The sequence below is a fragment of the Lactuca sativa genome, chromosome 6 (assembly GCF_002870075.4).
Source record: "Lactuca sativa cultivar Salinas chromosome 6, Lsat_Salinas_v11, whole genome shotgun sequence".
Classification (NCBI taxonomy): Eukaryota; Viridiplantae; Streptophyta; class Magnoliopsida; order Asterales; family Asteraceae; genus Lactuca; species Lactuca sativa.
In genome coordinates, this window is record NC_056628.2 from 43,862,901 (window position 1) to 43,878,134 (window position 15,234).

At 34.1% G+C, this 15,234-nt stretch overlaps 1 protein-coding gene and 1 long non-coding RNA gene across 5 annotated transcripts; one reads left to right on the forward strand and one right to left on the reverse strand.

The window, feature by feature from the left end:
* Nucleotides 1-716: 716 nt before the first annotated feature.
* Nucleotides 717-4,005, reverse strand: LOC122194561 (uncharacterized). 4 transcript variants are annotated; one of them, XR_006183875.2, is made up of 3 exons: nucleotides 3,446-4,005; nucleotides 3,126-3,334; nucleotides 717-2,939 (listed from the first exon to the last, which is right to left on the reverse strand). It is a non-coding gene; the product is annotated as an uncharacterized LOC122194561 (long non-coding RNA). The 4 variants fall into 4 exon arrangements; XR_006183871.2 differs by having other exon boundaries at nucleotides 3,435-4,005; XR_006183873.2 differs by having other exon boundaries at nucleotides 717-2,610; nucleotides 2,803-2,939; nucleotides 3,126-4,005.
* A 2,221-nt stretch (nucleotides 4,006-6,226) lies between these two features.
* Nucleotides 6,227-10,599, forward strand: LOC111893083 (R-linalool synthase QH1, chloroplastic). Its single transcript, XM_023889162.3, has 7 exons — nucleotides 6,227-6,439; nucleotides 6,509-6,779; nucleotides 6,950-7,322; nucleotides 7,396-7,614; nucleotides 7,785-7,923; nucleotides 9,654-9,902; nucleotides 10,020-10,599. Exons 1-7 carry the CDS (start codon nucleotides 6,227-6,229, stop codon nucleotides 10,308-10,310), a joined length of 1,755 nt encoding a protein of 584 aa, XP_023744930.1. The 3' UTR covers nucleotides 10,311-10,599.
* Nucleotides 10,600-15,234: the final 4,635 nt, after the last annotated feature.

A 15,234-nucleotide genomic window follows, 5' to 3' on the forward strand; every position in this document is an offset into this window, starting at 1 on the left:
AGCAAATTACACCCTTTGTTTGCAAATAAAACGTAATATAATGGTAAAAAGGGGTATCGATCCTTGGGAAAATGGTTGTATTCAATCACCAATGCAATCCAAAAGAACTAATGTAATTAAACTAATTAACTACAATTAGACTAAAAAAAAGGGGGGGGGGGTTTGATTCCTTGAAAACTAAAAAAAAAACTTGAATAATTAAAAATCTTGCAATTAAGCAAGTTGATGAGATGCTCAAATGTTGGGAATAATTGGTTAACTATGGCAATTCAACACAATGAACGTTTATGTGTTTATCATTAGGATCTAATACAAAGCTTATCCTTCATCCCAAATTGGTTATAGCAATCATGAAGCATGAGATGTCAAGATTCCTCATAGGTAGTATGGAGGTTGGGGAAGCCCACAACACACCTTCTTAATTAAGATCAAGGGTCAATTGAAGCAATTGATCCCAAGAAATCAATTAGCCTTAAGAATGAAGGAATCCCCAATTCCTAGAGGATGTTAAATGCTTACACATCCATAAAGGAGTTATGATTCATAAGTTAGAGATGATTTCTACCATCATAAAGCTTTTGTTCTAGATAAATTCAATGATCCAATGCAAAATCAAAGAAATAAATCAACAATTGCTCATTCAATTACTAAGCTCATGATCAAAGCATCAAATAAGCATAAGAATTGCAAACTAGAATCATAAACATGGAATAAACGGATAATCAACATAAATCCTTCAAAACCCACAAACATTCATTGGTTTTCAGCCAAAGTCAACCAAATAAGAGTATTAACCACTCATGGCAACAAAGTAACAAGAACAATAATCTAATTGCATAAAGAAACTACCTAAGATTTGGAAAGATGAAAGGAAATGGTTTCTAGCTCCCAAAATCGCCTCTTGCAGATCTCCAATGGTGAAAAATCGTCAATGTAGCTGATAGATCTGATCCCCCAAGGTTATGGTGTGCCAAATAACCAAAATGCCCAAACTGGGCAGTTGTGCGGGTACCCGTGCGACGAAAATTCCACTCGCGCAAACGATGTTGTGTTGCCATTGGTCCACCATTCCACTACTTCACCCTTCCACTACCAAAGATTCCTTTGGTACCCCCTGGTCCATATAATTTGAATCCACCAATCATCATTTAGCTACCAAATGGATGCTCCAAACCCAAAATTAGAAATTTATGATCCATCTTCACAAGCCCAAATAATCCAAGCCATCAACTTTAAAAGCCCAATTCTTCTTCTTTGATTCCGCCAAGCCCAAAAATGCCTCGGGAGCCCACTAAGCCGTCTTCACTCTAATCCACAATCACAAAAGCTCCAAAACCTTGCAAAATTCCTCATGCAACATAACAAGTCTCCGATACGATCCATGATAAAGAAAATAAAGAATATATAATGCAATACTAATAAAAAGAGCTAAAAATCTAAAATAAACTAATAAAAATAAGGAAATAAAATAAGCTATCAACTTTCATCGGGTTGTTAATAAATAAAAAAGAAGTTGGGGAAAGAAAACCCTATCAGATATGTTTCACCAATCTGCAAAATCTAACAACTTTAAAGGCAAATATTTTGATTCCTTACATTGCCATTCATCGAAAATTGAAGTAGAAGTTGAATTACAGCTCCTACAAAACTTACCCAAGCAAACAAATTATTAAAAAATGTATAAAACTAATTAATATTGATTATCATAAGTTATAGTTTGACAACACAATCCCCTCAACATTAACCACACACATATAAGAGGCTACAACATATGCCATGGACATGAAGAAGACAATAGATTATCTTTTTCCTAACATCTTATTAAGCTTAGAAAAGCATTAAGCATATGAATCTAGTAAATTTACTATGATTTTTTCTTCTTTCTATTTTTCTCTTGTTACTCACAGAGTCCTTACTTGATTTTACTCATCAAGCCAAAAAATAGGCGTCAAACGATTTGTTCCAATAACAAATAACAAATTTTAAGCTTCAGAGTAACTCTACGTACATAATCTATAACGAAGAACAACACAAAATGAGCTAGAGAGAGTAATACCTAATTCAAAGTCATGGGAAGCATATGTCGCTTCCAAAACAGACATTCCACCAATAGTATATACTTTGTAAACCTGCACAATTGATCAGTTGGATTTTTGAGTTTCAAAGTCAATAATAGTTGATAGATATAAAGAAGAACAAACTGGTTAGTGTATGAGGTGAGGTTCCACCAACAGTGATTTCATCTGGGAAATCTACTCAACCTAATTTAAGATGAAACCTGTTGCTCCAATTTCCACACAACTAAAGAAGCAGGCTCTGTTTGCTGGGATTGCTGGATCAACTTTGATTACACGAGCAACTTCAACCACTGTGTACTCAGTAAAAGTTGATACATGCAAGAAATGGTATAAAGTTTCTCCATTCATGTCTGTGAATATGCTTGTTTCATTTCTACCCACCCATGGAGTACAATGGAAAGGATATTTTGAACACAGGTTGCTTTTTTTGGACAAACAATTTGCACATTCACCACAATCTGGCAGAAACATTGGAATCACAGTGTCTCATTCAACAACTTCATGTACGCCTTCACCGATACTCTCTACAACCCTTTAATGGAGAAAATTTGAACGAATTTATGTAATTAGGATGAAAATTCAACAAAGTTAACATGAACAGTTTACTAATTTTGATGTCTGGGGAAAATTGCAGGAGGACGCTTTAGGAGAAAACAACAATCGTTAATTAACATCAACAAAAACACTCGATTGATTTAAAATTTGATCTCAAACAACAATCTACCTCCAATTTCCAGTAGTTGATATCACTATGGCAAAGCGAAGTGCATATGATTTTGATTCGAACTTCGCGAGGTTTTGGTGCAGCCACTATCACTTCCTCGATCACCAGCGGTTCCTGTGGTTTCCTAGCAATCGCAGCTGCCAAAAACACAATCTGCCATTGATTCTTCAAAGAAAAAAGAAAATTACGGCAGATGTTGCCTTCATCCATTTGGTAATTGTTTATATCTTGGGAAAACATGCAGTTTCAAAATTTGAAACAGTTTTTTTTATCGATGTAAGTTAAAGGAATTAAAGTACTGAAGCATGAGTAGAAGAACTTACATCGGCACCTGATAGGCTTTCCAGCAGTGTTGCTAGACCTTTTTCCGTCCATGGTCCAGTCCCAAGGTTTGTGAGCTTCAAATCAGAACAACACATCGATTCAGCGGACGGTGGAGAAGGAGAAAAAAAGACCAATCGATGTGTATCTTCTTAGGATGCTCATCTGACTTTGTGGGTAGGACTCTACCGACGACCTGAAACTGATGGAACTACACCATATACAAACACAATTAGTTTTTATCATTTCATAAAACCTTGACTTGGAAGAGAAGAGTAGACGAAGGTTGGCATAGTTATGTAGTAAATTACAGAGTTTGTACTTAGTCGGGTTCCTCTTAAAAAGCCCTAAACCCCGCTGTTGCTGAAGCTGGTTAGCGGGACATATAACGGTGATGTTGTAATCGATGTATACTGAAAATAAACCAAATGAAAGTGTGATGGACACAACCAATGAGTGAGTGGATGCCCTCTTTAGCCGACCACTTCCACGGAAGGACTTGGCCAACACCGGTCGCCTTCAACGCCGATGAAGCAACTCCGGTATACTGTTTTCTACGACGAAGCGACTCGAAACAACTATGCTCCTCAAAGGCAGTCCTCATGGATCGCCGCCTCACAAATTTACAGGAAGGAAATGAAATTGAGAGCAATTTGGGATAAGAAGAAAGAGGTGAAGTCGACGACGGTGTGTCGATGGAGGTGAGAATGAAAATTTGAGGGAAAACAGAGTTGAGGGCAAAAATATTGGAGTCGGTGGAGGCAGCAACTGGCTTTGAGGAAGAGAAGATAAGGATGAGAAAATGTATGGCAGTACGTGCGAAACAACGACAAATACAACTTTCAGTGTCAAAATAACGAAAAAGAAAACTTCCGCGTGTAAATATGAAAGAGAAAAAAAGTTACTGTTCCTCAAGTTTTTAAAGATTAATAGTATATATAATAACAGTATCTGATAATAAACACATGATAAAAGAAAATTAAATACTACGAATAAAACAAAACTAAACTAAATGGATGATCTAAGTAAAAAAAATAGGGACAAGAATTACAATTTATTTCAACCCACGAGGAAAATTTATATAATTTATTATTAAATTAATTATTCAATCAACTCCTATCCATCATCCGTAGGATTGACTGAAACAATCCCATAAACTCTTCTCATTATCAATTTTATATACAATATACAAAAGGTCCAACGTCTTATGGTTTTCCTCACAAGGGGTTTCTACCATTTATATGTGTTCTTGTTGTTATATTTTGTTGTATTCCTTATACCTTTAAATCTTTAATCGATTTTCTCATATTCTCTCATTATATATTTGACTTTAACCTTAATCGTTTTTGTTTGGACTTGTCTAAGTCCTAATTGATTTCTTGACCTATAAACCAATTCTAGACCCGATAGGCCGGTCATTTTTATACCACAAACCACTTATTATTATTATTATTATTATTATTATTATTATTATTATTATTTTATCTATTCATCAATCTAGTCATGTCGAAAATACCCGATACTTGAATTACCCGTCCGATTTTTTCGGGTATTGGGTAAATTGGGTATCGGGTAAAATTTTCGGGTAATCAGGTAACCCGATTTTTTCGGGTCGGGTAAATGGTACATTTTTTGGGTTTCGGGTATACCCGAATTATTTTAAAAATTCCTTTTGTTTTTTAGAGCTTGTACTATATAGCAAGTATTTGATCACGCTCAAACTAACTATCATTATTGTAAAACATGAATCTATTTATTATGACAATATGACACTAACAATATTAAAAGTAATTGTTTATATTTTCTTTAAAACTTAACTGTTTTCTAGATTATAGTTTTTATTGCAACTAACAAACTCATTATCTTGACGAAACTTCAGAACATGGCAAAACTTATGGCTACAATTATCTTAAACATTTTAAACTTTTAAATTAAGATCTTTAAGTATTTGTTTTTTTAACATCTTATTAGATTAGATTAAGTTGTTAAAAAATTACTTAATATCTTAGGTATTATTGACTAAAAAATCTCAATATTCAAAGCTTGAGTAACTTCGTTTATGTATCGTTTGTTTATATAAACAAGACTAATAAATGACGAAGTATTTCTTTCATTAAATTTATTTTCAGGTGAAATTAAAAAAAAATTATAAATTTCGGTTAATACCCGAATTACCCAAACCCAACCCGATACCCGAATTTAGTTTGGGTAGGGTAAAGATTATTTTTTCTAACATGAAAAAACCCGAATTACCCGAGCCGAATTACCCGAAACCCAAAAAAAATCACCCGAACAACACCCCTACATCAATCTATCTTTTGCGGTTGATTTGCATTTTTTGGGAACCTTCTCAAACAAGGAAAGTTTGTTTAAGTTTTTTTCTTATATTTAATAACCCCATGAGATATTCAATATAATTTCATGAATTTAACAAAGATTGAGAGCATTATAGTGATTATTTTAATTTAGAATGTTTTTATCTTCGAGCAATATTTTGCGTTTATGTTTTGGGGTTTGGAATATGCATTATAATCACATTTCGGCTCTTGGCTGGAAACTTATTTGGGAGTCTTAGAGGTGTGATGAGAAATTTATTGGGTGAATAATTTAGTGGGTTTTGCTATGACAATACGAGCGTATCCGCATATCACAATGTTTTCTTTATACATAACAATTTACTTTTTAAAATGTTGGATTGTATAATATCTTTTATATATATATATATATATATATATATATATATATATATATATATATATATATATATATATATATATATATATATTAAGTATATGTAGGATTGATTCTTGACCAATCATTTTAGTTATTTTAAAAAAGTAATTAATGTATATTACATATTGAAAATATAATGAGTATTAATTAAATCATTAGTATTTAATATGCATTAATTATTTTATTAAAATAACTAAAATGATTGGTCCAGAATCAATCATACATGCACACAATAGATAGTATAAACATTTAAACCTATATATATATATATATATATATATATATATATATATATATATATATATATATATATATATATATATATATATATATAGACCATGTTACGACTTTCTATGTTATATCATTCTAGATGGCTTCGATGTGCTTTTGTTATGGTTCAATTCTCCATTTCAACTACAATCATAGCAAAACCAGATCTTTTCACATTTGTAAACAATTATCTTCATTACAATCGAGATCAGTGCCCGTCACTGTAGCTGAGCCCCTTGTTAGGCGATCTGCAAATTATAAGTCATCATTATGGTCCTTTGATCATATTCAATCTCTCTCGACCAAATACATGGTAAGATTACCATTGTCTATTCTATTAACTTCTAGTAGTATGTTACATTCAAGAATTTAACGTATACAGGAAGAAGATTACACAACACAAGTACATATTTTAAAGGAAGCAGTGAAATCGATGATTTATAATATGAGAAATCCATTGGGTACCCTGGAGCTGGTTGATGAGCTACAGAGACTCGGTATATCATATCATTTTGAGGATGAAATAAGTGAGGTCTTAGAGATAATTTACTACAATTACTACAAGAATCACAACAAATGGAATAACATGGATTTGAACGCTAAAGCACTTGGCTTTCGACTACTAAGACAGCATGCTTATCAGGTTCCTCAAGGTAAATTTAATAAATGATTTATATTCGCTGAGAATTTTAAGTTTGAATAAGGTTAGGCTTTTGAAAAATTTCATCACAGTTTATGTACATCTTAAGTTGTTCGTAATGCTTGAAGTTTAGTTTATAGTAAAATACATATATACTAAACGTCTTTTTTTCTTTATATTTAGAGATATTTCTCAACTTTAAGGACAATACTCAAAATCTAAACTCAAAATTACTCGAGGATGTGGTGGGAATGTTGAACTTGTACGAAGCTTCTTATCATTCATTCGAGGATGAAAGCATATTGGACGATGTTAGAGACTTCGCAACCAAATATCTCGAAGAAAATCTTGAGAAACTTGATGGAAATACATCATCATTAGTAAAACATGCTTTGGAGCTTCCGCTGTATTGGAGATTACCAAGGGTAGAGGCAAAATGGTTTATAGAAGTATATGAGAAAAGAAGTGGCATAAACCCCACATTGATAGAGCTTGCAAAACTGGATTTTAACATGGTCCAGGCTATCCACATCGAGGATCTAAAACACTCCTCAAGGTATATCATCATATGGATATAAATTATTTTATCTTGACTTGTTATACATGTACATGGTGTACCCCTTGAATAGGTGGTGGAGAAATACAATGTGGGATAAGAAGTTAAGCTTTGCTCGGGACCGCTTAGTGGAAAATTTTTTGTGGGCAGTTGGTGTTAGTTACTTACCTCGCTTTAGTCATGGAAGGAGAACGTTGGCAAAGGTTATTGCCATGATTACTACAATTGATGATGTCTATGATGTATTTGGCACTTTGGATGAACTTGAACAATTTACTGATGTTATCGGCAGGTAAATCCATGCTACCATATATATATATATATATATATATATATATATATATATATATATATATACACACACACACACACACGATCCTTCAGTTAGAGCTACATGCTTAGTTATTTATTAACTGCTATTTGCACAAATTTAATGAGAACTAAAGAAATTTTCTTTCATAGATGGGATATACATGCTATAGAAGAACTCCCCGATTATATGAAAATATGTTTCCTTGGATTCTACAACTCAGTAAATGAGATTGCATATAATACCTTGACGAACACAGGATTTCTCATCCTTCCGTACCTAAAGAAAGTAGTAAGTAATCCTTCATAACACTATTATGTTGAGTTAATTACTAAAATGACCAATAGAGATAAAGATCGACATAACACCATGCTAGGGGTGAGCAAAAACCGCACCGCAACTAAAATTAACCGCATAAACCACAACCGAAAACCGCAACCGCAATAAAAACCGATGGTGAGGATTTCTGTTTTTCAAAAACCGCAAATTTGCGATGCAGTGCGGTTATTAGTTTTCAAAAATCACAAAAAAAACCGCACCGCACCACATATATTATACACAATTTTTTTTATTAATTATTAGTTTATTAAATATTAAAAATAAGACAAATTTTATGAATGAAAAATGCATAAAATACTAGAAAACAAAAGTGTTGATTTTTTCTTATGCTTAACTTTGAAAAATGATGAAATTAAACAAATTTAAGATATTTATTGTTAATTACTATTGATTTGACGTTTTTAAGATATTAGTTGTTTATGATTTAAGTTAAATAATTAATTGTTTTATACCTTATGGTTTTTTTTATTATTACAAGTAATATGTTTGAACTATTAAAACCATTTGAGCTTTAAACTGTGGTTAAAAACCACACAAAATAACTGCACCAAATCCATGCGGTTAATAACTGCAACACAGAAAAAACAAAACCGCACTGCAAAAATAACCGCCTAACCACGCCGCAAAAATAACCGCACCATGCGGTTTTGAAAATGAATTAATCGCATTTGCGGTTAGTGGTGAGGTTTTGGCTAATAACCGCACCGAACCGCACCGCGCTCACCCCTACACCATGCATGATTATCTTTTTAAAATATACTCCCTCCGTCCTAAATTGATAGTCCACTTTTGACTTTTTAAGTCTTTTTTCTTTAACTTTAACCTTAAATATTTTTATTTATGTTATGTATTACTTGATAAAACTTATAACAATGAAAAAACATTTAAAATACAATCCATTCATATATTTTGCATCAAATATTATGTATAAAAAACAAAATTATTTAAGATCAAAATTGAAGAAAAAAGACTTCAAAACTCAAAAGTGGACTATCAATTTGGGACGGAGGTAGTATTATGAATTTGATTGCCAATTATGTGTAAAAGATTTGTAAATTTAAAATATCTTACTTTTTTTTAATGATCGATGTTGACATTATATTTTATAATATTTAATTTTAATTTTTCCAACTAGGATTTTTTATCATTAAAATATCATTTGAACAAATTAAAAAATAGAGTCATTAAGAAAAGAATCTAATTTGTTTATGTAGTTGGAATCAAACGTGTTTTCTTTTTATGTTCTTTTTTTTTGTTAATAAAACATGATCTAAGAAAAGTCAACTAATAAAGAATTAAATATTCTTCACTGGGAAGGGAAGATGACACTACCCTCCATAACCCACTCGCATCCGTCTCTGCTTTCCTATTTCCTCATATGTCATTTTTTATAGGCTTATTTCCGTTATTTATTAATTTAGAAAAAACAAAATTCACATTTTGTAGAAAATAACAGTACTTGTGAAATTTTATGTCAATAACCATTGGCAACAATTTTGCTAATCCTCGTTATGTTTTAAAGAAATGTGATTAATGTTGAAAATGTTGTGCTTTGATATTACACTCTTTCCCTTTTTGGTGATTTTTGTGACAAACACTATTCTATTTCCTTTGTGACTATTATTAATACTGTGATTTCAATCAAAACTAGATCTTTTATGTTTTGAATGCCAACATTGCAGTGGGGAGATTTATGCAAGTCATACCTAGTAGAATCACAGTGGTACCACAATGGATATACACCAACACTCGAAGAGTACATGGAAAATGCATGTGTATCGATATCGGGTCCTTTAGTACTCATGCATGTTACCTTTTTAACATCAAGTACTTTAACCAAAGAAATCCTACAATGCATAGACATGTCCGATAATATAGTTCGCTACTCATCAATAATCTTCCGACTTGCTGATGACTTAGGGACATCCTCGGTATGCTCTAGGATTATTCATATTTTTTCTATTTTCCTTTCCAAATGTACGTTTATTTGGAAGTGTTTTCAATGATATAGAATATAAACAAGTTAAACAGTCTCTTCTTCCTTTAAGGATGAAATGGCAAGAGGAGATACTCCAAAAGCAATTCAGTGTTACATGCATGAGAGTGGTGCAACAGAAGAGGAAGCTAGAAGGTATATAAAAAAGCTAATCAGCGAGACATGGAAGAAACTGAACAAAGAACGAGCAGCTGCTAAATCTAAGTTTTTACGGGAGTTTATAGACCATGCAACAAACCTGGATAGGATGGCACTATTCATGTATGCTAAAGGAGACGGGCATGGTTGTCCAGATGTTATTAAATCTCATGTATTATCATTGTTGTTCAATCCAATTGAATGACGACAATGGTAATTTTGAATGTGTGTTTTTATTTAAAATGCCAAATAATCCCACGTTATATGTTGCCGGAAGATCTATGAAGGACGTGGAAATTATGATATCTTAACATGTAACGTTGATGCTACTTTCCAGTTAACTTCTATGTATGTTTTATTAATCAAATTCGAGGAGTCATTGTATCTTGTGCATTTGAAGATGACCCTTCTTGTATTTGCTTCTAAAACATTATGCATGCATGGGTTATTGTAGTGTAACATGTAACGCTAATGCCCCCATTTCTTGTAATGTAAGGCCCAAGATATTGACAAAGCAATTGCGCTATGGTGTGTATCAACTCCAAAAACACACACACACACACACACACACACACACATATATATATATATATATATATATATATATATATATATATATATATATATATATATATATATATATATATATATATATATATATATATATATATATGGCTAGGTTAAAGTTTTTTTTTACATTTATTGTGTGCTAGAATACACCAATAGGAATTTAGTAAAATTATATTATTATTTAATTAAATAATGATGGATATTAAATAGTTTCTATAATTGTATGAATATTAAATGATATCCATAATTATAATTTTCTTTTTATGGAAATTAATTAAATTCGTCATTAATATCAACAATAATATTCTTTCGGAATGAATTCGTATCTAGGTTTTTATGTTAGCAATAACATTATTTCAGGACTCAATCACTTAAAATACAATAAAGTTGTACGAAATACGAAGAATGATGGTGTATTATAGTAGAATATACTCTCGTTCTCCTAGAATACACTCTTATTATTTTATATATGAATTCATTCTGAAAGAATATTATTATTGACATTAATAACGAATTAAATTAATTCTATAAAAAGAAATTATAAATATGAATATCATTTAATATACATTTTATGTTTACTCAATTCTTATTGGTGCATTCTAGCACACAATAGATGTGAGAAATATTTGAACCTACCTCTCAAAACCATTTAATATACATTTAAGTGAATATGTATTTGTGATGTATCTAGTGTTACATATACATCTCAAAACCATGTAGTTTTAACTAAAAATCTATTACTTTGATTTATTTCATTGGTTTTGAAAAAACAAACCTAACAAAGTTTTAAAATCAAGTTAATCAATTTTATATATATATATATATATATATATATATATATATATATATATATATATATATATATATATATATATATATATATGGGATAATGACTTAGAAGGGTAATAACATTTCCTGTTTGTCCATTTTAGGTCCCTAACGTATTTTTTGTGCGTACTACACAATTAAGGTTATTATAACCGTTTACAAATAGTCCTTTTAACAGGAAGAAGCCGGTAAAAGGATTATTTATAAACGGTTATAACAACCTTAATGGTGTAATATACACAAAAAATACGTTGGGGACCTAATATAGACAAACGGGAAACGTTATTACCCTCCTAAGTCATTATCCCATGAAACTATAAACCCCTATAATAAATTTTTACTTTTTAAATAAGAAACTTATAGGTCTTGGGGTTGGTAGTTTGGATGTTTTTAACATCGGCCATCTTTATAAATGGAAGTGGCGGTTTCTTAATGACAATGGAGCTCTTCGGGTTAAAATTGTCAAATTTTGTCATGGGGAAGGTGGTGGTTTTTCAGACGATTCGAGAATAGGAATTGGAGGGGGTGTTTGGCAAAAGATTGTAGGATCCATTAATCACCTCCATGAGAATGGTTGTATTCCTTCTAATTACATGTATAGAGTGGTGGGGGATGAGACTCAAACGATGTCCTAGAAGGATGTTTGGTGTTTGGATATTCCTCTTAAGGAGCGGTTCAGGAGGCTCTTTGCTTTGGAGAAGTCCTGAATGAATCTCTGATAATAACCTGCCAGTCCCAGGAAGCTCCGAATCTTAGATGGAGATCTCGGAACCTCCCACCTCATCACGACCTCCACTTTGGCCGGGTCGACTGAAATCTCGTTCTGGTTGACAAGGTGCCCAAGAAACTGCACCTCGCACAACTAAAAATCACACTTAGAGAACTTGGCATACCAGCTCTCCCTCCTCAACATATCCAACACCTCTCGCAAGTGCTCCTCATGTTGCTCCCGTATCTTGGAATAAACCAAGAGGTCATCAATGAAAATTATCACAAACCGATCCAACATCGGTCTACACACACGGTTCATGAGATCCATGAACGTGGCCAGAGCAATGGTGATCCGGAAAGGCATCACCACAAACTCATAGTGACCATATCGTGTCCGAAAAGCAGTCTTCTGCACATCCTCCTCTCTGACCCTCATCTGATGATAACCTGAACGCAGATCAATCTTGGAGAACCAAGATGCTCCCTGAAGCTGGTCAAAGAGATCATCAATCCTCGAAAGTGGGTAACGGTTCTTCATTGTTACCTTATTCAGCTCCCAGTAATCTATACACATCCGATGCGACCCGTCCTTCTTCTTCACAAATAGAATCGGGACTCCCCAGGGTGAGCTGCTCGGTCTGATGAATCCCTTGTCTAACAGCTCTTGAAGCTGTGTAGAGAACTCCTGCATCTCAGGAGGAGCCAGCCGATACGGTGCCTTGGTTATCAGAGCCGCACTAGGGACTAGGTCGATCCTGAACTCTACCTGCCTTTCTGGAGGTATTCTAGGCACATCCACGTACTCTCATACCGCCGCTACGTCAGTCACTGTTGCCTTACCCGCCTCCCAGGTATCCAAGACATTGGCGACATACCCTGCGCACCCCTGGTGGAGACAGTGCCTAGCTCACGCTGCTGAACATAAAGTTGGTCCACGTTGTGGCCTCTCGCCCTGAATCACCAACTCTCCCTCACTTAGGGTCCTGACCTGGACGAACTGTTGTGTGCATTCGATCACTACCCTATTGGGACTCAACCAACCCATGCCTATAATAACCTTGTTCCCCCACAATGGTATGGGAACCAAGTCTACCAAGTAGCACTCCTTGAACAACCTCAAAACACAATCCCAAAAAACCTCTGATGCTCGCACTGATCGGTCGTCCGCAATCTCGACCTGTAGAGGGCAATCCAACATGCCCGAAGTCTCAGGGAACCTCTTGCTAAGCGCAAGAGAGACAAATGATCGGGTAGCACCCGAATCAAACAACACCTGAACTGGGATACCGTTCATATGGAACGATCCTAAACAAAACATATAACATGGCACATCAATATCACAAGCGACATATAACAAAAGTTAGAGAGAAGAAATCATACTCGTCACCACATCCGGTGCGGCACGTGCGTCATCGGCTGTCAACTGGAAAGCTCGGCTCCTCACCAATGGAGCCTCTGACTTGACCTTCCGGCCATCCGTGTAACGCCCGCATTTCCAGGCTAGGCATTTTCGTTGATGTAATAGTCTAGGTTAACCTTTGTTACCCGTTTTGAAATAATAAGAGCGTATTATTTGTGTATTATGTGTTTCGTGCTTAATTGCTTAATTATGTGATTTGGTTAATTAAGAATAAAATAAGCGTCAAAATTTAAGTGTAAAATAAACTCAATATCTTTGCATAAAGTCGTAGTGGTCGAAACAAGGATTCTGAAGATATAAAGAATGCCGAAATCCGAGTTATAACGAAAAAGTTATGACCTGTCGAAATTTCGCGACAGAGCCAGCAACGCTGAGTGACGTAAAAAGTGAAATTTATGTTAGAGCGATATTTAGCCTTAGCTACCTAAACCAAAGTTGTAGAGTTTGTTAAACCGAGAGCGTGCATAAAAAGAACGCCCAAATCTGACTTCGTATGAGGAAGTTATGATTTTCTGAAGTTTCGACTTAGCGGTATGCAGCCCGAATACTCGATTTGAGATCGAGCGGTTTTTTAGCCAAAGCAATCCAAATGTGAATCGACGATCTCGTTGTTAGTAACAAAACAATGAAAAGTTAGGAGAGAGCGGACGTCAGACGAAGAAGTTATGAATTTATAACTGAGTTTTCCTGTCTGGGCCTACTAAAAATAAATAATAAAAAATAAAGTCAAAATTAGCCGACGGAGTCTAAACGAAAGTTGTAGAGCGTAGTCTCACCTACGCGTGGATATAAAGAACATTGAAAACGGAGCTCGTATGTGAAAGTTACATAATTTAGAAGTTTGACGAGTCAAATTACGCCGATCGTAATTTGAGTACGCCCAGCGTACTCAGGAGGATGCAAGTTGCCTGACCAATACTCGAGTGCCACCGATCGACGCATACAGTGACGTCAAAGTATGTCCAGCGTAACCAAGTTACGCCCAGCGTACTGAGTACGCCCATCGTAAATTGAGATTACGCCCAGCGTAATCCCAGACCCCCAGCTTATAAATAGAAACCAAGATCAACCATTTTCTCTTGTTCAAACTCTTTCTTCTCTCTAGTTTTTGCCTCGATTTGCGTGCCAATCATATCCCAAAGCCCCGGTATCAATCCCGAGCCCCGAAGCAAGATTCGAAGTCCCGAGGATCCCGAAGAGCGTTATTCCCGAGCTGAAGCCTTGCCCGCGAGGAGCCTGGTTTTTGTGAAAATCTTCCAGATCTACGGAGAAACACTACTTCTGTAAGCCGTAGTGTTGTCCGATCATTTTTTGATCAAGTGAGTGTGTAGTTACTTTCTTCCAACACAATATTATGAAGTATTTTATATAAAATACGTGTTATGTGTATATATTTTGTTGTTATATGTGTGAATGTATATCCACTCTCTTCTATCTCATAGATCTGATTTATCCTCTATGAAATACATGTTATGTGCGTGTGCCTCATCTGTTATGTGGAATATGTATTGATTAAAGCATGCTATACAGGTTTTTTTTTTTTTTTTTTTTTTTTTTTTTTTTTTTTTAAATATGTATAAAAATGTATATTTTTATCTAC